The following is a 21,623-nucleotide window of genomic DNA, read 5'->3' on the forward strand; positions in this document are numbered from 1 at the left end:
AAATTCTTCATCTTTTGTCCAAATAGAGACAACACAGCGTCATTGGCTACAAAACACAAACTGAAAACCAATGCTGCCTCGTGTTTGTATAAAGCTGCCAATTCGGATTCTAGTGTCGGACCAGTCGACTTTTGAAAGCTTCTACCAACATTCTCGAGAGACTCAAAGCTATCAATTACTGTATATAGCTTATTTTGGTTGGGTGCAAAACTACTATTAGAAAGAAGCCACATACAAATAGAATATTAATAAAAAATAAATACAAATTAAAAAAACAATGTGGATAAAAAGAGGAATAAACTTTGGAAAATATGGATACAGAGAGACATTGGATTATTTTGTTGATCATTTATTATTGCATTTTTAGTAGTTTTAGTAAAACGGTAATAATATAAATCAGAGAGACACAATTGAACAAAGTTTTTTTGCAAAAAAAAAAGTCAAAGTACATAAAAGAGAGTAACACATACAAAGCTACAGATGTAATGACATACACAGCTACAGATGTAATGACATACAGCTACAGATGTAATGACATACAACTACAGATGTAATGACATACTAAATGACAAGACAAAAAGGACCAATAAGAAGTGGGAGATTCAACCAATTTACTAGTAAACAAACAGTAAGTTGGGTCTCTTCCTTTGCTACGATAATCAGTTCTTCTATAAGTCTATTAGAATATACTTGCGAGGCACAATGACAAGAAAAGCTCTTATGGCCAAGTTGGTAAGGCACCTCACTAGTAATGAGGAGATCGTAGGTTCGAATCCTGCTGAGAGCAATACATTATATCTTTTTATTTCTATCAACTTTTTTTTCACCAACTTTTTTTTTTTTGCACCTTTACTTTCGATGATATGATGATCTTGATTTATTTCTTCAATTTGAACAAGCCTAAGTAATTTTTTTTATATAGGTTAATGCTTAAAAGATCATTAGCCACGTCTGCTAAACAGGAGTTTTCCTATCATTCTAATTATAAATTTAAATGCGGCCTTGAAATTCATACGCAATTAAAAACTAAATATAAATTATTCTCTTTATCACGTACTAGTTTCAATGAGCCTAGCAATACACGAATTAGCTATTTTGATATAGGTTTACCAGGAACACAACCAATTTTAAATCCAGAGGCATTGTATTTAGCATTACGAGCTTCTGTTGCTCTAAATTGTGATGTTCAGCCAATTTCAAAATTTGACCGAAAGCATTATTTTTACCCTGATCAGCCATTAGGTTATCAAATAACACAGCAGTTTCACCCACTCGCAAAGAATGGCTATTTGAATTTGACAAAATTTGACAATACAGCAGTGCAGGGGCGTATCCACATTGAAAGAGTTCATCTAGAACAAGATACAGGTAAAAAGCATGGAAATGAAATAGATTACAATCGAGCAGGAACTCCCTTAATTGAAGTAGTAACGAAACCGGATTTCGAAAATATTGACCAAGTACTTGCATTTGTGAAAAAGTATCAACTACTTGTTCGATATTTGAATGTTTGCAGTGGAGACTTGGAAACTGGAGCAATACGGGTTGATGTGAATGTAAACGTGAATAATCATCCTCGAGTAGAGCTAAAAAATTTGGCAACAACTGGGGATATTGTTCGAGCTTTGCAGTACGAATATAATAGACAAATTGAGGTTTTAGAGAGTGGCGGCAGAATAGAGCAACAGACTAGAAACTGGGATGGATTTAGTACCAATTTGGCTCGAACTAAAGAAAATGCTGTGGACTATCGATACTTTCCCGATTGCGAGTTGCCACCAATAGTGCTCGAGGAGAATATTACTGAGGATATAAAATCATTGATGCCTGAATATCCCGAAGATTTGCTAAAGAGGTTGACTTCTAAACCACATCTCTTGCAGCTAGTCGATGCCAAAAGATTGATTGCTGAGCCTAAACTTTTGCACTACTATGAAACATTTTTCAAACTATATAATCATCCAGATGCAAATAAATGGATATTTCAGGAAATGCTAACAGCTTTCGCAAAAGAAAATAAGACATTCGATACAAATATTGTTAGTTCTAAAACATTGGCATGTCTTGCCAACTTGAATATGTCATTAGTGTCAAAGAGACTAGTATTGAGGTATATGATTAGAAACGACGAGGAATGTCTTAAAGATGCTCTTAAAGCTTTGGGTCTTGAAGAGGAGCAAAATGGCGAGTCCTTCTCAGTGGAAGACCTATGCCGAGATATTATAAATGCTAATCCAAAGATTATAAAGAGGATCCAAAGCGGCCATATAAAGGCAACCGAAGTCCTTGTTGGCCAAGCTATAAAGGCCACTCGAGGTAAAGTTGATGCTGATACAATTAGGAAAAAATTCGTAGAGTTGTTATAGAATACAAAAAAAAACAAAAAACATGGCAACATAACACGGGACAAGATATTCAAGGCTTTTGCTTCACCTCGTAGGTGTACAAAAAGTCACCTCCCAAACCTTTCTCATCGCACTCAACAAGCGAAGTTGCCCCCTTTTCTTGATCGACATTGCGTGCTACATCAGTCTGATCGATACCCAAGTCCTTGATGACATCGGTAAAATCATCAAACTCACGCATAGTAGGGTCACTGAAATTTGTACCTCGACTGAATTGAGAATTGGGAGAGTTGAATTTTGTAGGTGTTCCACCATTTTGAACATATGTAGATTGTTTCGACAATGGCAATGTTTCTGTAACTGTGTTCTGGGAGAACTTTCTGAACAAGGACTTGTACATTTGTAGTGCGTCTGAACCTAGCCCGAACAATAGGAACGCAATAATTGATAGCATTGAGTTAACTAGCTTATCTGCAACGGTGATGTAGCCAAAATCATAGTATTCAATTACACCCCAAAGCTTGTCATCATGCACTTGAGACCAATGGAAGGGCTCCCGGATTGTCCCGACGGAGTCAACAAAATAGAAAATAGCAAGAGGCATCATTCCAAATATGACCAACACACAGAATAACAAAAGCCGTGCAAAACGTTTAATGTTCAATCCAGAGTTTGTGCACATCAATATATCCTTGACATCCTTTCTTTTTTGAATATATTTGTATAATGTTAGAGCAGCAAAGACAAATGCTATAAAGCTCCAGATTATAGGCCAGATCAAGTACAATCCTATTGTAGCATTTGTATTGGAATAAATTGCAGAACATCCACGATACCTGAGAATTGCAAATCTTCGTGATTGTATGATGTAATTAACACACATGATAAATATGGGGAAAACGAGACATATTGCCAAATCAATAACAATCTTTTTCCAACTCTTTGAGTCCATAAAGATGGGTTTTTGAGCGCATAGTATCATGTACAAGTTCATTGAAATGCAAGTGATGGCACATAACTTGCCTATCGAAGCTCCTACTTCCAACTTTAATGTAAGGTCACACCACCCTTTGCCACTGTAAACTTGGTCAAAATCTGCACCACTCCATATCATTGTATTGACAAACCCAATCAAGTCGATCAACATTAACCAAAATATCAATAATGTGGCAGCAATATTCCTACACTTGCCATGCCATATAAAAGCTGGTATCAATAAGAAGAAGGCAATAAATGCAAAAGCCGCAGTTCCGGCAGCACTCGAGTTCATAATAAGCTTATGTAATAAGGTTTACACACGGGTTTGATCACATTACAATTCTAAGAGAAAGTTGAGGGACAATCATACAGCTATATATCTTGTTCAAAATCAAATTAACATGTAGATAGTATTGCCTACTATTTTTTTTTTTTTTTTTTTTTTTTTTGCAGCAATTACCTTTTTGTTTTTTCAAAGGGAAATCCATTTTGCAAGTTTCAAAATTTTTGCATGTTAAAACTTAACTCATTTTTGAAATAATCAACATGCGTTGAAAAATGATGGAATAAAGAGACAAGGTTCTATCAGCTATATGCACTTTATAAGATGGATATGGCTTTATAGTGATAGTCAAGATAATGGACAAAATGTGCAAGATGTTTCAAAAGAAAAAAAACACACACACTTTGTACTTCAATTCTTACACTTGGTAAATTATATCCCCATAATTGTCTAATAAAAAATAAGAAAAAGAATAAAATAAGGAACTACAACAAGTATCCTTCTTTTTATACCACTGTTTTCAATACATCATTGCTTGAAACAATACCATTGAATTTTCCATCCAAGAACTTCAAAAGTTCCACAATCTTGGACTTTAATTTATCACTCGAAAACTGTTTCATGGCATCAATATTCTCTTCTCTGCCAAGAGTACTCTCTTCAATCAACTTGAGTCTTTCATTCTCTGCTTTGAAAACACCTGCAAAGACCTCTACAACTCTGGGTGTTTGGGATACTATTGCTTCGGTGTTGCTCTCGTACAATTTAAGTATTGTTTCGAATATCGGAGTGTTTTCCTCGAGACCTGTTTCCAAGGGCAAATGATCCAATAAAGGCCCAACAACATGTTCTAATGGCACAGCTTGTGTGTTCTTCAAGATAAGTCTGGAGATACAACCACAAGCATTTGCGTACGCACGATTCACCACGTCTTTTGCCTCCTCGTCATCTGCCAAAGAGTCGGATTTCTTGTCAACCTTCTTAAGCAAGTGGAATAGTAACTCAAGGATATGGGGATAGAATGACGTAGTATCTTCAGAACTGTACTCAACAAGTAATCCAACACCATATGCTGCATTTCCCTTAACTTCGATAGATTTGTCATTGGCAAGTTTGCTAATAAACTCTTTAATTAATTCTTGCGTATATGGATTGGCAAATTTCATGCCACCAACCATTTCGGCAATTGCTCCAATCGACCCAACTTTTAATGGTCTAGAAGTGCTATTGAATTTGGACAAGATTACATCTTTAAATGAAGTGAAAATTTTCACAAAATCCGCCTCCAATGCAATAGACAAACTGATCAAAACTTCCAAGGCAGATTCGTTGAGCATAACTTCTGTCTCAGATACATCCTCTTCTTCTGGCAAATCCTCTTCTTCTAATTGACTTGGGTGTTCTTTTTTCAACAAGTTCATCAAAGCAAAACACAACTGTTCCAAACTTCCCGTGTCTTTGGCACCATCAATTATAAAAATGGGACCAAACACTTGAAGAGAACTTGCTACTCCGTCAAGAATACAAGCAACCATTGTTGACTCAAATTCTCCTTCCAAGAGCGGTATTGCTATTCCTCTAACCTTTTTTATCAACTCTAAGATATTGGCATCAACATATGATTGAGTAGGAACCCCCTTGGGTGGCTTGAAATCTTTACCTTGCACAGCAATAAACATTGCCTTCACAATCTTAAATAAACAGCTCATGGCCGCCTCTCTCATGCCAAAGGAGTTCTCCACTTGTTCAGCCAATGCTGCAAAAGAAGGCTCAACATATTTGAAAAACTCTTTTCCAGTACCAATGGCCAACTCTCCCAATGCAACAGAAGCAATCTCTTTTTCGATAGTTATTCCTGTATGAATCTTTAATGGATCCACATCAGCTTCTTCATCATCCTCATCTGCGTCTTCAGGACCTTCTATGTTGAAGCTAAATTCTTCTTGCGCTAAGCATGTCAAGATCTGTGGCACAATTTGATCCAAGAACCCAGCAAATTCAGGGCCGTAAACTTTGGCCATGTTTGCAATAAAAGCAAATCCCGATTCTCTAGTTCTTGAGTGTTCCGAACTCAAGGAGTTGTAAGCAGCTTCAACTAGTGGTTTTGCGTATGCCGAAAAGCTCTGAGACCCAACAGCTCTGGCCATGGTTGAGATATTTTCAAAAGTAGTAGCTCTCAATTCAATATCGTCTTCACTCATACCTTCAACAGATGCTACATTAGTGATAAAGGGTTCCAATTGCTGAATAGACCCTTGGAAATATGGAGTAAATGCTTTTCCACTGGCGAATGCCGTTGATCCAATGGCCGATACAATTGCGGTTTTTAACGATGACGAACTTGCTTGCAGCAACATGTGGAACAATTTGTGCATCAATGGCTCAATGTACTTGCTCATTGCGTCATGGCTCATGAACTCAATCAATCCATCCAAAGCAAAACATGCATACTTGTATGCCATAACTGAGGAGGTAGAGTCAATGATTGCAATTATCAAAGGCAACAATTCTTCGTGGTAATCGGTAATAATATCTTGAAGTTCAGAAGTAAGTTGTGATAACGTTCTGAGTGCAGCAACCCTAACAATGATTTCAGAATCCTTCAACCCACTTATCAAGGCAGGAACGATCTTCTGTATTTGTAATGAAATATAATCTGGAGCGCCTGCGGAACATGTTCCAATAGATAATAATGCAGCACGTCTTTCAAATTGATTCGCGGAAGTGAACAATGGCGGCAATGCTTCAAATAATGGATTGATTACCTGAGATGGCGGCAACTCTGCAGACAAAACGGCAAGCAATCTCAAAGCTAAAGACGAAGGTGCGCTTTCTTCATTTTCGTTTTCTTCATCTTCATTTTCCAACTCATCCTCAATATCAATTTCCTCTGTGGCCACTTTCAAAGCTACCATGGTAATCTGGGGTCCCAACTTGTTGGATGTCACCTTAGATTTCCTATAACTTACACATGATATCAAAAACTGCAATCCAAATACTCGATATTCTTCGTCCAATTCTCTATTTGTAACCATTTGACTAATAAAATGGATCAAGTTGACCAAGTGATCGCCAACCAATTTTGGATCAACCAAAACTAAACTATTAAACACATTAAACACTTGTTTTGCCAGTTCGGAGTCATCAGAAGTAATCACTTCTTTCAAAACCTCCACCATTCCTGGAATAGTAGCTTTGAATTTTTCCACCAATTGTGGATCATCATCGCCGCTATCATTGTCTTCAATGATTTGCGCAATGACTTCTAAACATGACACAGAATTGACTCTAATCTCCTTTGACTCTGGATCACGAATCAAAGTAGCAAACAAAGACACAAAGTCATCGATATGAGGGAGCAAAGCTGAAATCTGCGACTCTAACAATGCATATAGAATAAAAGTTGCAACTTCTCTCAAATGAGCATCTCCACTTTGAAGTGCAGTAATCAAGTTTGGTAAAAGATCCTGCCATTCATTTACCTCCAAGTCAACTTCGGCAATAGCAGCAATTACACGTGCAGACAAGTTTCGAAGACTCTTTTTTGACTCGGCAAATGTTCCTTTTAAAAGGGCATCTTTAAGACCTGCCTTCAACGACGAATCAACTTTTCCCCAGTTATCCAAGGCCAACTTTCTTGCTTCAACTGCAGCTAACTGTTTTATCTCGTCCTGGCCCGATTCATGTAATATTTGGAGCAACGATGGTAATGCCTGAGGATTAGGATAAAATTCTTTACTCAACTTTTGTGATGCCTCCTTGATAACCAAAGAGTCTGGCGTCAAGGTCTGCTTTAAAGTGTTCTCCAACGAGCTAACAAACTGAGGATCCATATCGAAGGTCAAAATATAGTACCAATTCCAATACCAGCACCTAGCAAAATTTTAAAGACAGCTGATACCCAAAGCTTCAAATCTTTAACTCTGGAAAGTAGGCTCCATCTGTCCTTTTTTTTTTTTTTAAATTAATTTTTTTTTTTTTCATTTTTTTTTTAGCGTGAGAGATGAGCAGAGATGGTGAAGTTCATCGTCAAGTTCATCGTCAAGACTATCGTCAAGACTATTGAGCTCTGCTCGATAGTGTAGTAGGAAGGGAAAAAGTGAGTGAGTACATAGGGTGTGTTACATTTGAATCCAATGTGGCTCCACTATCTCGCTCTGCTCGATAGTGATAGTGTATCTTGTTATCTACATAATATCATTAATATTCAGGGGCATTTCCCTTATTTTTGTTGAATAGTATCTCTCGATATCCTTGAGTTCCTTTACGTCGCCCTTTGTAACCAAATTAATTGCTGTTCCCTTCCTGCCAAATCTTCCCGACCTTCCAATTCTATGTATATAATTCTCCTTGTCGTTTGGCAAATCGTAATTTATCACCAACGAGATTTGTTGCACGTCTATTCCTCTTGCCCAAACGTCGGTTGAGATGAGAACTCTAGAGTTCCCAGTTCTGAACTCGTTCATTATAGAGTCTCTTTCTTCTTGCTTCATGTCTCCGTGCATCGATGCAACTACAAAGTTTTGTTTCCGCATCATATCCGCAAGCCAGTCTACTTTAACCTTGGTGTTACAAAAAATCACAGCTTGTGTAATTGTTAAGTTATCATAAAGATCACATAAAGTGTCAAACTTCCAATCTTCTTGCTCACATTGTATATAGTATTGTTTAATCCCAGAAAGTGATACTTGGTCTCTCTTGACCAAAATTTTGACCGGTTCTGTTGTGAACTTGCTTGTCATTTCCAAAACTTCGTTTGGTAAAGTTGCACTAACAACAACAATCTGAGCTCCAGCAGGTAGTTGCTTGTAAATCTCGTATATCTGCTCTTTGAATCCTTTTGTGAATAGCTCATCTGCCTCGTCTAAAATCAACATCTTGATGTGGCGCGGAGATAGATTTCTTCTCTTGATAACATCGAGAACCCGCCCAGGGGTCCCGCTCACAATTTGTTGACCCTGCTGTAGCTTTTTAACATCGGTACCAACATTCTTTCCTCCAATACAAGCATACGTTTGTATGTTCATGTAATCACCCAAGTGTTTAATGACATTTTGGATTTGAGTTGCCAATTCTCGCGTAGGAGAAAGAACTAGACCTTGACAATCCTTGGACTTGGCATCTATTGTCTGAAGCATACTAATGGCAAAAGTAGCCGTTTTACCTGTTCCAGACTGTGCTTGGGCAATGCAATCTCTGCCACTCATTATTTGCATTATTGCTCTAGATTGAATTGCTGATGGAGCTTCAAATCCATATGCATATATTCCTTTAAGTAATTCCGGCTTTAGCCTCATACTCTCAAAAGTACGATATATTTTTATCCCCTTGGTAGACCTGTGACTGAACTCAAGCTCATTGTCGAGTTCTCGATCAAATTCATCCATTATCGTTTGTTATACCTTGCCTTTATTGATGCCATTTTTGCTTGTAGCTTCTTTTTTTAACCATGCGATGAGATGCGATGCGATGAGATGAACAAAAATGCGGTTAGGGGGTTTTAGGGGGTAATTGTTTTAGTTTAATTCAAACCCATCACTACAATTTGCTATAACTTTGTAAAAGCAAAAGAAAACAAGCATACCCCAAATCTTAGAATTGAACAACTTTCAACAATAAGCAATCTGGAGATTATAGGATTGTCTTATTATTGGTGCTTACCTCCACTATGTTCAACCAAAAGTGCAAACCCAATAAGTGAAATAAAAAAAAAAAAAAAAAAAAAAGAAAGAAAGAAGGAAGTTAAAGCTCTAAGAATTAACAAGATTTTGGTTTTGTTGATAAGGTAAGAGAAGGTTCAAAGGTGAATATGCTGAAGGCAAGCACCGGTGACTCTATAATAGTACTTCTCGGAGGTGGTCATGTTTCTGGAAAGAAAACTACGGCAATAACGGTGAAAAAGGAGCTTATGTCAATTATGCCAAAGAACTCGATTAATGTACAAATCATAGACATGAATGCGTACACAGATTACTCCAAATCTTCGGTTGATTCGCGTAAGTTTCTCAGTATTGAAACTTCGGCAATAACGATTAGGAAGGAAGACAAACAATACGATATTTTAAAACCATCGAGATTTGATTTCAAAAAATTGAAACAAGATGTTAAACTTTTAAGTAAACGAAATGAAGAAGAAGAAGAAGAACCACAGAGGGTATTGTTAGTTCATGGCTTATATGCTTTATACGACAAGGAACTTCGAGATTTGGCACACATCAAAGTGTTTATAGATGGTGATCCAGATACTAGGTTGATACGCTGGATCGAAAGAGATGTATTGGAACGAAAGACCGATACACTAGAAGGAGTGATCAATGCCTACCTCTTTGGAGCTCGAGTCGAGATGAATTACTACATTTTCCCAACAAAGGAGTTTGCCGATGTAGTTATGCCCAGAGGTGCAGAACCAAATGCCGTTAGATTGGTAATAGATGGAGTTTTGCTATATTTAACAGGTAAAAATGCTCACCCTGAACGATTAAACGTTTCCGGGTACAATCTACGTCCCACAGAGATTGGAATATTTGAGAGGGAAAGGTTTGATGTGCAAAAGAATAAATTTTATCAACTAAACTAATCATTGGCTTTTTTTTTGTTTATTAGTTATTTATTTTTCAATTTTTATACATAATTGGCTAACTTTACGGGATCGGTTTCCAATGAGTATACGTCCCCGTAATTGACAATTTGCTCAGCGGGTATCAACTCTCTGAGCTTTTTGTCTGTAGCGTACCATTTCTTTATGAGATAGTTCATTTCTTTCCTCTTCAAATCCTCAACAAACTCAGGGTACACCGAGCAAGCAATGTTATGTTCAATCAACGATCTCATGTTATAGTATAATTTCTCATAACTTACTCCTGAATTTATAAATAAATCCACAAGATAGCCCTTTGGAGGAGTTTGAGTTACCGAGTTTTCTTCAATTGCCTCATAAAGTGCCTTTGAGATTAGCTTAATCAAATCGTCGATGGGATAGACTATGTCATTGCTAGACAATCGTGATGCAAATAAACTAAACTCATCATTCAAAAGAACATAAAACGGTTCTTTCAGAGTTTTAGACTCGTGAGACACTTTTTCAACAAGAAGTGTCCATCTTTTCATGATATCATCACTATTCTTATAATCAGACACTTTGAAGATCAACAACGACAAGTCATAATAGCCAAGTGGGTCGACATAATTGTTGAACAAGTCACTAATAGAAAGTATTTTTGAATCTATTGCTTCAATGGCAACTTTTTTATTATTAGCATTGATTCTCAGATCGCCCTTTATCCTGTCGAGTACAGTCAATTGTATATCTGCGACTTCAAAAAGCTCTTGGATTGTCGATGATAATTGAACCATTTTTTGTCTTGAGTTTGGCGGACAAACACAATTACAAAATCCATTGGCCCGAGATAAATATTCAATTCTTTGATTCAAATCAAGACCAAATTGTGATATTGATAAAGCATATAGTATCTTTGCCGCTTCAAAGTAGTTCTCCCTTTTTGCATGATAAAGCCAAAGAATATTGCTCAAGGCAATATTGTTTTCGGCTTTTTGTTCCAAGTACGGTAAAACAAATGGCGTGTTAACATCCAACAACCTCTCGCTGATTCCTTGTTCAATAAACCAATCGTAAAAGTAATAATGAAAGTCCTTGTTTTTGGAAGCAAAACAAGAGTCGTATGCCGAATCTCGAATTTCTAAAAATTCATTGATCAAAAGCTGGTTGTTGGTTTCAGAAATTTTTAGTGCCTTCAAATCAATCTTTTTCAAAACGTTAAATATTATATTGTACAATTTCTTCACTTTGTCATGAATATCCGTTTGTGACTTCTTCATTATATCTTCATTGACAACTTGGTTTATTGCAAAATTTGGATTTCTTAAATTGTTGTTCAACTTTTGAGCAATATTCAACAACATGCCAATGGCACCAGAGTAAAATTCTAAATCCACCATAGTGGCAACAGAAGTCTCGATATTCTCCAATGTCAAAGTTTCATAAGTTTCCTCAAATAAACGAACGGCATTTTTTAAGCACCGCAATTTAAGGTCAATGTCTCGAGATCCAATTTTCGTTGCTTTGGTAAGACTCTCTATTGCTTTGAAGATAAAAACATCATTGGTGGAGCAGAAGGAGTTACATCTTGTTTGCAATGATGTGACAATCAGATCTATAGAGCCTCCTTTGGCGATATTTTTATTGATAATTGACGAAATCAAGCTCTTGATCAACACCTTAACATCTCTAGAAGGTAATAGCAAATCTTTAAAAGTAATCATTAAAAGATTTGCTTGGTTTGTTGGAGAAAGAAACTCTAATATTTCAGTAAGATTAGATTCCTTAGCCTGGATTTCTTCAATTAACACCATCAAAAACGAAAAGGTTTCTTTCATGGAATTCAAAGATTTGAGAATTGAAGTAAAAGCAATATTTTCCGCTCGCAAGCAAACTTCATTTTCAAATTGAGATGGATTAGAACTGTAGTTTGGTGCATTCAACCCCTGGATATTGGTCCCGTTTTGAACGAAAAAATCAATCATCACCACTATTGTACCAATAAAGTATTCTATTTGTTTCTTCTCAATGTTTAAACTTTTGATCAACACCTTATTGTCCTTCACGCTGGCAATTTCAATGTGACCATATGGCGTAATTTTTATAGAAGACAAGGGGCTGAATACTTTTTTATTCCAAATATCTCGAAGAAATCTTGCAATCAACAAACACGTCCCATAAAACCTATCACTAAAAACAACTTGGTCAACTGTTGGGTAATAGCTATACTGTAGTTGCTGGTGATGTGAGACCAAAGCCATTGACTGAGATACTTTTTGACCCCCTCCTGTTAATCGAGCATTATTGCCGCATGTGGAAAATAAGACTTGCGCTTTTCTTCCAAACAAATCATTTGAATTGCCTTGACCATACGAGCAAGCCAAATACAATAACGTCGAACAAGTTTCCTCATAGCCATTCTCTTCGATAAAGTTTTCCACTACTTCATCCTTAAGAGATCTTAAAATTTGATCTGAGGTCTTGAATTGGTACACCATTATTCCAAAATTGGTCAACACTGCAAATTTCAATGGTTGTTTAGTATACTGACTGGCTGCAATGTTTGCATAGCCATTAGGTGTTGTTGCAGCATTCATTGATGGTGTCAATTGTACAATATCATGGATATAAGTATACGGAGTATTTTCGCTTTGGTTATACTTTATAAACTCAGCATCCTCAACCAACTTGTTGTTTTTCTTAAGATATCCAAAATTTGTCGTGGCAACAAATAGTTTATCCGAACGCTTTGTCTTTTTCACACAAAGAAACACACCGGGACTTATTATTTTCGCAATCTTTGTGTTTTTGAGAAGCTGGGATTTTTGCTGATTGGCAATAAGTTGGGAAATGTACTGCCTGTACCTTGTAAAAGAATCAAGCTCATTGTTGACCTCGGGTATTTCTCTAGTTGGAGGAAACTTGATATTAACTAGATTAAGCCTCAATGCACTTGATAAAGTCGACGTGAGTAGCGAAGAAAATGAAGTTGCAGAACCCAATTTAAGAAGAATTCTAGACCCGTTGCTGGTAACTGCAATCAACTGTATAATCGACGATTCCTCCGGTGAAATAGCGTTAAGATAAATGATTTTAAATCTTTCAAACACTTTGAAGTTGCTTGCATCAACAAACAGAGTGGATGCCGATTTGAAAATCTGGCTGGGAGTTAGTGTACTACCCTCCGTAAGGCTCTCTTGTTTATGCAGAAGTTTATAAACCCTAATCACCGATTTGTTTGACAATGCATACAAGATGTCTCGAGCAGCATCGATTTCAAATTGCACGATACTTTCGGGGACATTGACCAAGTTGTTTGATTCCACGCCTGATGATGTTCCTGAAGTGAATCCAAATCCCAGAAATTTGCTCGGTATAACACTTGTGATTCCCCCCTTGGTTAAACATATTTTATCGCATTTGTTTTTGGTAAAAGAGGACTTGTTTGAATAATCCAAGCGCCAGATGTTGACTCCATCTCGTTCGCCGCTGAAATATATATCATGTGTTTTTGGATGCGTAATGAAATTATTGACTGCCAATCCATGAGCATTAACTGATAAATCCGGGTTGAAAATCTCCAAACTGTTTAGTGTCTTGTCATATTTGATTAGAAATATCTTGATATTGGTAGTAGTTGCAATTAATAGCAAATAATTAATCTCTTTTAAAAAAATACCTTCCTTTGGCTTTACCAACTTTACTGCCAAAATTGTGTTTTTGATTTGGTCTAAAGTTAGAAATTGCGTCGACAGATTAAACGACGACTGCGGTATTTTATGGTTCCATAATATCAACTTCTCATCAATTGCAATCCAACACCTTTCAATCTCTTTAAATAACCCAATTTTGGTAGTTGACTCAGTTTTGTTGTACTCTTCAAAAAACCTATCAGGTAAATCTATTTGCTGGATTTTTTCAAATCTGGAAAAGTCCGCTAGCCCATTCTCATAATCGAAATAGTAGTTATCGAGACTTGATTGAGTTTTTGTGGACATTTCCGATTGGAAAATGTCGTGCGGTATGTTGGAGTCGATTTTATGGACATTGGAGATGAATCTTGATCCCAATTGTAAAGGCGACAAATTGGCAAAGTCAGGAATACTAATCTTGTAACTTGCTTCTTTCACCTCGAGTCCCACGGGTTCGATAAACCTTTTGGATAAATGGTTTCCTGCTGTTGCTGATACTCCTCTTGCTGCCGGCGAAGGTTGTGAAGTAGCAGTAGCAGTAGCAGCAGCAGCAGCAGCATCGAGATGGAATTTAGGAGAATTGTCTCCTTCTCCCTTTGTTGCGTCATTCAACTTGATAGTAGGAACAATATATTTCTTATCTGTTCCATTAGCATACCCACCACCACCAAAGCTTGGAATAAGACTAACCATGGCTCTCAAAAAACCCCCCCAGCTGTTACTGATTAAATCTATAAAAGCAAAAAAAGGAACTCACATACTATTGATGGTTTTTTTTTGTTTAAATGGAAAATAAAATGCAATTGCGAAGCGTGAAAAAAAAAATTAAGGTGAAAAATCAGAACAAACTTTTGTTGTTGATGTAATTTGTAGGATAATGGAGCCAGAAAAATGGAGCTGTGGGTGATTAGAGAGATTTGAGTCTGTAAGTATGTGGTAATTCCCAGATTTTTCTCTCTCTCTCTCTGTGTGTGTGTATGGAGTATTCAGAAATTGTATGTATGGCATTGTCGACTTGTATTTACTCGCTGGGGTAGGGGCGACGAGCGAGCGAGCAAGCGAGCGAAACAGGCCGATACATGGTAGCGCACAGTATTAGTATTTTGCAACAGTTTTTTGGCGAGTCAGCCAGTGAAGGGCCCAGTGGAGAACCAGTCAAGGGCCAGGTGTTTGATACTAAAAGTCAGCTTTACCGTCTCATGTTTGGAAAGTCCTCTGTTTATATTTGCCCAAGCAGCTTTGTTGGTATTATCTGTTAAAATTTGAGCAGTCTATGATAAGTTGCCCTGAGATGCCTTTATAGTTTGCCTTGATAATCATCCATGATAGTTTACCCTGATTACCCCTTATAGTTTAGCCTATTTACCCTTATAGCTTATCCTGTTTATTTACCCTTAAGATTATGATAGATTACCTCTATAGCTTACCATAATGGTCTACCATTATTGTAGGTACCCTGATTGTTGAAATAGCCTTGAGTTATATAGCATATAGATTTGGAAACAGTATTAAATTATTTATTAATAGTAGTATCAGGTATTAAGGTTAGTGATTATATAACCCATACTTTAACGTATACTAATATTGATCCTCTATTACTAATAAATTACTATACTTTTCAAAAAAGTATAGCAAATATATAGGGAATTAATGAGCCGGTTATCTTGGTGTGTTGCAATTTGAAGAAGGGTAGACTAGCTTTTATTAGATAGACTCCTTCAATGGACAGAATCAACACTATACACTATCGAGCAGAGCGAGATAGTGGAGCAATACAACTCACACCTTCCATATCTACATTTCATCTATCTACTCTCACACCTTCCATATCTACATCTCATCTATCTACTCTCACACCCTCCATCTTCTACATCTCATTCTATCTACTCTGCCACATCTACATCTCACACCTTCCACCCTCTACATCTCATCTATCTACTCTGCCACATCTACATCTCATCTATCTACTCTCACACCCTCCATCTTCTACATCTTATCTATCTACTCTGCCACATCTACATCTCACACCCTCCATCTTCTACATCTTATCTATCTACTCTGCCACATCTACATCTCACACCCTCCATCTTCTACATCTTATCTATCTACTCTGCCACATCTACATCTCACACCCTCCATCTTCTACATCTCATCTATCTACTCTGCCACATCTACATCTCACACCCTCCATCTTCTACATCTTATCTATCGACACTATCTCGCTCTGCTCGATAGTGTAGATGCGATGCGGATCTATGTTGATGCAGCGCGATTTCGCCGTAAATTTAGCACGATTTCGACGGAGATGTAAAAGTTGTCGTGCCATTTGAAAAAAAAAATAACCGCGACGCCAAGGTTCACATCCACTTTAATAACTTTCATATCTCTATACGAACCAATAGAGCTGATAAGGTTGAAAAGACAAGAGATTCATTTCCTCCTTTCCCCCTCCTTGACAAAATGAGACTGATAATTATTCTCACCACTTTGATCAGCTTATGTTTAGTGTTCCCCATATTTGATAACTTCCCCCAGTTATCCTTATTACCCCAATCCTTGTATTGCAAAAATAGGTTAATCAAATTGGCACCCAATGAGTATAGGTTGGTTTCTGAAGATGAAAAGTTGAACCTAAAGAGAAGAAATCAAAATTTTATCGATATGACGGGTCAAATACCTATTGATGTTGCTGTTGAACAAGGTCTTGTCACGAAACCAGTGCTTTCGGTGTGGCAAAAAGTCTTTTTAATTGGATCGAAACAAATCACGAGTTTGAAAAAGACAATTCCAATATATAACTACCCCAAATCTACAAAATACAATAACGAAATAAACAAGTTGTTTGCATTAATTGATGTTGATTTCATGTTAAAAAAATTGACAAAATTTACTTCATTTTATTCGAGATATTACAGATCCGAGAGTGGGCTGGAAAGTGCTAATTGGTTGCATGGACAAGTTCTTAAACTAGTTGGTGAATTTAAGCAAATTCAGGTGAAAAAGATCCATCATGATGGCTGGGATCAGTTTTCTATTATTGTATCAATCCCAGGAGAAGTCAAGGATAAAGTCGTTGTTGGAGCTCATCAAGATTCAGCAAATTTGATTCTCCCAAGTATAATGAAGGCACCTGGTGCTGACGACGATGGATCTGGCTCTATCACAATTTTGGAATCGTTGAGACTTATTCTTGAAGCTTACGCAAATGGCTCATTTAAGCCATATAATACTTTAGAGTTCCATTGGTACTCAGCCGAGGAAGGAGGCTTATTAGGATCGATTGATGTATTCTCGAGATATTCCAATGCATCTGAAGTTGTTGTTGGTATGTTGCAGCAAGATATGACGGGATATGTTCAAGGCACGATCGATGCAGGCGTCGAACCCCATTTTGGTTTAATTTCAGACTACACCAGTGTTGAGCTTAACAATTTTCTCAAACTAATCATCAAAGCTTATAATTCAATCCCGTATCATGAAAGCAAATGTGGCTATGCTTGTTCTGATCATGCCAGTGCCTTGGAGAATGGATACCCATCGTCTTTTCTCATTGAAAGCGAGATGAAATACTCCAACAAGTATATACACTCAGTAATGGACACGATTGATAGATTAGATTGGGACCATATAAAGGAACATGTCAAATTGACAGTTGCATATGCTTATGAATTGAGTCTGGCAAAGGATTTGCATTAAGACACTAGCTGCCACCGACACTATCGAGCAGAGCGAGATAGTGGAGCACATTAACTGCCACCACTAGCTGCCACCCGGGTTTGATTGCAGTTATTTTAGCTAGTGTCGCTAGTAAGTGTTGCTCCACTATCTCGCTCTGCTTGATAGTGGAGCACACTAGTTATAGGTATTATTAGTTATGATTCAGTCAGGAATCAAGATTCTTGCGAGATGGGGGAAAATTCTCTTTCATGAAGTTCATAAAAATTACAAGTATTTGTTTATTCTTTTACAATTTATAAAGGCTTACATATACATATATGTGTAACACACTGTGCTAGGATCAAGAGAAGTGATCTTGAGTTTAGGCTAGGATCAAGATTACTTCTCTTGAGTTTTAGGCTAGGATCAAGATCACTTCTCTTGAGTTTTAGGCTAGGATCAAGATCACTTCTCTTGAGTTTCGTTTTCTGCATGTTCGCTTTCTCCATGTTCGTCTTCTGATTTTTTACCCCATTGTATAATATCCATTTTCTTTTGTACAAGGGAGTATCTGCTTACATCATCAACAACCTTAACTGTTAGTTTAGCATCAACAAACATCTTATTACCAACTCTAAGAGCTCTTTCTGCAGCAGCAACCTGTTCCTCACCGAGAATAAAAATTTTATACCAATCAGTCTCCTCTTTCCCATCAAATTTTTTATTAACAGCTAAGCTGTACATAACATACCTTGTTCCATTTGGCGACTCCTTGAACTCGACAAAACCAACTCTTCCAAGCAACTGGGTCCGAGCAAAATCTCTTTTAGCAATGGTGGACGAAAATGTACGCGCAAATGATTTCAACATACTTAATTGAGGTGGTCAATAGTATTGTGTGTTTGTAGACTAGTGGTTTGTTGATACTATAAATATAGCCTTATTTTTTTTTCCCCTTGTTACACGTAAAAACGTGTATTTGCTTTTAGTACTAATAGTAATAGACCATTTTTAGATTGAAGAAAGCCACCATTGTATAGTATTAAGTTTGACAAGAGAGCTATTGAAGTTGACAAGAGAGCTGCATTCCATATTTGGTGATACAGCATGCTATCTCACTAGTCAACTAGCATTTTAATCATCCACAAATACGCTATACTAGAAGCGACAAATTAACCGTTACTTGAAATTTGCATCTATTTTTTTTGTTGCTGGTGGTTCAACTTTTGGCGACTAAACAAGCCTTTGAAAAACACTATCGAGTAGTAAACACTATCGAGTGGTAAACACTATCGAGCAGAGCGAGATAGTGTTGTGTAGAATAGAGTAGAGTAGAAAACACTATTGAGCAGAGCGAGGTAGTGTAGAAAAGTGTAGAGTAGAGTAGAAAACACTATTGAGCAGAGTGGGGCATCGAAAGAAGCATTGAAAAATATGACTTCAATAGGCCCTGAGCATACCTTTAGCATAGCTCTACGATAGCACTAGCACCAAATTAATGAGCTTCTAATCTCACGCGTATTATAGATTTATAACCTTTAGCTGTACTCTCTCACGGATCACCAGCTCTACATCCTCGCTTCTTCTCACACTCACCTATATCCTCATTTCTTTTCACACCATATCCACCTACATCCTTCTCACTACATCTTTTTCACTACATCCTTTTGACTACATCTTTTTCACTACATCCTTTTGACTACATCCTCTCTAACAATGCCAGCCGGCTCAAACATAGCCATCTACTTCATGTTATCTATTTCATATCATCTTATCTCATATAATTCCCCATTGTTTGATTTTGCAACCAAGGGGCTTAATGTAAATGCCGAGACTAATGGGTTAACCAAATACTATACGCAAATAAAAACATTAGTCACGTGAAATAGGAGAAGAAACTCGCTGCTCGATAGTGTTGTAACAATACACGGGTTTAATAGTGGGCGGCTACAAACTGTTGCTCCACCATCTTGCCCTGCTAGTGGACAGCTACAAACTATTGCTCCACCATCTCTCTCTGCTTGTGTCGATCCCTATAAGGAAATAATATACGCAATAAAAACATCAGTCACGTGAAATAGGAGAAGAAACAATTACGATATTTATACAAACTGATTAAGCATAACCTCTTGTTAATAATAGAAAGGTTTTATCCTATATCCGTTTTCGTTTTCTCCCCCCCCCCCCACCTTTCGGCTTAACTCTTTACCCTTAAACAGTTATTCTCTTCTTTACTAGTTTTATTACATTAGCACTACTCTTCCCCAATACCGTTACTCTTTTTTCCCCCCCTCGAGCCTTTGATAAAGGATTGATAAGCATTAAGCAGGGGCTTTAATCAGTCACTAATTTTCTCTTTTTAGGGGGCGGGAGGCGTCATTTTTCTTATCAAAATAACAAAACACAATTGAAGGAAAAATCTATAACTTCTACTACAACTTGTATCACGAGTGCTACAACATACAACCGATACTACCACAGCCTCTACTACCACAGCTTCTACTACCACAGCTTCTACTACTTCCATTACTACTGCTGTTGCTGTTACCACGCACACACTTATACAAAACACAACAACAGCTTCATCTACAATAGTAGTGTTTTTACCTAACAAAGTATGTAGGGATAGATTTGATCCCACAGCCGATGGTTGAGTGACACACGGGTTTGATGGTTCAAAACTAACTTTTTCTTTTATAGTCAAGCTTCCTAGTTTCCCGATATGAGATCACAATTCAAAGACGAGCATCCTTTTGGTATGTATTTCTTCTTCACCTCAACAGTTTCACCGGGCAATACTAACTTCTTTCACTTATTTTACAGAGAAAAGACAGGCAGAAGCAGCCAGGATTGCCCAAAGATTCAAAGATAGAGTACCAGTTATATGTGAGAAAGTTGAGAATTCCGATATCCCTGAAATCGATAAGCGTAAATACTTGGTACCCGTGGATTTGACAGTGGGACAATTTGTTTACGTGATTAGAAAAAGAATCAAGTTACCAAGTGAAAAGGCAATCTTTATATTTGTCAATGATATATTACCCCCAACTGCGGCTTTGATCAGTACTATTTATGAAGAGCATAAAGACGAAGACGGATTTTTGTATGTTTTGTATTCGGGGGAAAACACATTTGGAAAGAAAGTCCCAATTGATTTGAGGGAGTTGGAATATGATGATATCTCAACTGATTACTAATAAATGTGTGTGTGTGTGTGTGTGTGTGTGTGTATGTGTGTGTATGTGAGAGAGAGCGAGAGCGAGAGAGAGTGAGAGTGAGAGATAAAAACCAAACTGGTAACTGAAAGGAATACTTGATACAACAATTTTTCATCAAGTTTATTGATTTTTATCAACTTTTATCAATTTTTATCAATTTTTATCAATTTTTGTTTTGTTTTATCAATTTTTATTTTGTTTTATAAGTTAATGACAAGAGTATTATTCATTGATGTTAAGGCTTTATAGTTTCCTTTTCATACCATATAGTAGAGCTTTAGATGATTACGGTTTTTCCTCTATCCAATAACTTTTGCTAGTCATGGAAAGAAAATCCCACAGGTGAAAGAGTGAGCCATTCTCGGATTCATAATGTCTATGTCGCAAGTGTCAATATAGACATATGTCGTCAGATATTTTCCGCTGATGTCGTGTCGTATTGTGTCTTTCCTTTCAATTGCCGCGACACTATCGAGCAAAGCCGAGAATAGTGGAGCAGCACTTTGTAGGTGGCACCAACTAGAGTCTCCAATGTCGTACAATCTTTATACTAGCAAAAAGATTGAACGAAGCAAAGAGCCAATAGTGAATACCTGATAGCAATAAGATACCAATCTACTTGGGTGAGATTCACAACATCAAATGGGTTACATTATCTACTGTCCGTTTCCTTTAAACCCTTCTTCTTATCTAATTAAGTCCATCAACAAGCTCGACCTAACATTTCTATTTAGTACATCCTGATTTGGAAAAGGTGGTACACTTCCTTCAAAGGAAGGTGCCCGGGTCCCTTTGCACCTCCATATTGTGGAAACAAACATTTTAGGTCCAAACCCTAAACCTTCTCATCTGAACGCTACCGTTTAACAAAAAAAATTATGTTGAAAAATTATA

At 37.1% G+C, this 21,623-nt stretch overlaps 9 protein-coding genes across 9 annotated transcripts; 4 read left to right on the plus strand and 5 right to left on the minus strand. All coding sequences in view use genetic code 12, as the record gives it.

The window, feature by feature from the left end:
- Positions 1 to 926: 926 nt before the first annotated feature.
- On the plus strand, positions 927 to 2,366 carry KGF56_000108 (glutamyl-tRNA(Gln) amidotransferase subunit; the record flags this gene model as incomplete). Its single annotated transcript, XM_049322164.1, has 1 exon — positions 927 to 2,366. The coding sequence occupies one exon, from the start codon at positions 927 to 929 to the stop codon at positions 2,364 to 2,366; it is 1,440 nt and encodes a 479-aa protein (XP_049182765.1).
- Positions 2,367 to 2,415: 49 nt separating this feature from the next.
- STE3 (Ste3p) lies at positions 2,416 to 3,615 on the minus strand (the record flags this gene model as incomplete). Its single annotated transcript, XM_049322175.1, has 1 exon — positions 2,416 to 3,615. The coding sequence occupies one exon, from the start codon at positions 3,613 to 3,615 to the stop codon at positions 2,416 to 2,418; it is 1,200 nt and encodes a 399-aa protein (XP_049182766.1).
- Positions 3,616 to 4,112: 497 nt separating this feature from the next.
- On the minus strand, positions 4,113 to 7,439 carry KGF56_000110 (uncharacterized protein; the record flags this gene model as incomplete). Its single annotated transcript, XM_049322187.1, has 1 exon — positions 4,113 to 7,439. One exon carries the CDS (start codon positions 7,437 to 7,439, stop codon positions 4,113 to 4,115), a length of 3,327 nt encoding a protein of 1,108 aa, XP_049182767.1.
- A 354-nt stretch (positions 7,440 to 7,793) lies between these two features.
- On the minus strand, positions 7,794 to 8,993 carry FAL1 (ATP-dependent RNA helicase; the record flags this gene model as incomplete). The annotated part of the gene is made up of 1 exon (XM_049322198.1): positions 7,794 to 8,993. One exon carries the CDS (start codon positions 8,991 to 8,993, stop codon positions 7,794 to 7,796), a length of 1,200 nt encoding a protein of 399 aa, XP_049182768.1.
- Positions 8,994 to 9,415: 422 nt separating this feature from the next.
- KGF56_000112 (putative uridine kinase) lies at positions 9,416 to 10,183 on the plus strand (the record flags this gene model as incomplete). Its single annotated transcript, XM_049322209.1, has 1 exon — positions 9,416 to 10,183. The coding sequence occupies one exon, from the start codon at positions 9,416 to 9,418 to the stop codon at positions 10,181 to 10,183; it is 768 nt and encodes a 255-aa protein (XP_049182769.1).
- A 44-nt stretch (positions 10,184 to 10,227) lies between these two features.
- Positions 10,228 to 14,547, minus strand: KGF56_000113 (uncharacterized protein; the record flags this gene model as incomplete). Its single annotated transcript, XM_049322220.1, has 1 exon — positions 10,228 to 14,547. The coding sequence occupies one exon, from the start codon at positions 14,545 to 14,547 to the stop codon at positions 10,228 to 10,230; it is 4,320 nt and encodes a 1,439-aa protein (XP_049182770.1).
- Positions 14,548 to 16,314: 1,767 nt separating this feature from the next.
- KGF56_000114 (putative aminopeptidase) lies at positions 16,315 to 17,550 on the plus strand (the record flags this gene model as incomplete). Its single annotated transcript, XM_049322231.1, has 1 exon — positions 16,315 to 17,550. The coding sequence occupies one exon, from the start codon at positions 16,315 to 16,317 to the stop codon at positions 17,548 to 17,550; it is 1,236 nt and encodes a 411-aa protein (XP_049182771.1).
- A 426-nt stretch (positions 17,551 to 17,976) lies between these two features.
- RIM1 (Rim1p) lies at positions 17,977 to 18,381 on the minus strand (the record flags this gene model as incomplete). The annotated part of the gene is made up of 1 exon (XM_049322242.1): positions 17,977 to 18,381. One exon carries the CDS (start codon positions 18,379 to 18,381, stop codon positions 17,977 to 17,979), a length of 405 nt encoding a protein of 134 aa, XP_049182772.1.
- Positions 18,382 to 20,233: 1,852 nt separating this feature from the next.
- AUT7 (ubiquitin-like protein) lies at positions 20,234 to 20,708 on the plus strand (the record flags this gene model as incomplete). Its single annotated transcript, XM_049322253.1, has 2 exons — positions 20,234 to 20,267; positions 20,335 to 20,708. The coding sequence occupies 2 exons, from the start codon at positions 20,234 to 20,236 to the stop codon at positions 20,706 to 20,708; spliced, it is 408 nt and encodes a 135-aa protein (XP_049182773.1).
- Positions 20,709 to 21,623: the final 915 nt, after the last annotated feature.

This window comes from Candida oxycetoniae (genome assembly GCF_023343755.2).
Source record: "Candida oxycetoniae strain CBS 10844 chromosome Unknown scaffold43, whole genome shotgun sequence".
In the NCBI taxonomy this organism is placed as follows: domain Eukaryota; kingdom Fungi; phylum Ascomycota; class Pichiomycetes; order Serinales; family Debaryomycetaceae; genus Lodderomyces; species Lodderomyces oxycetoniae.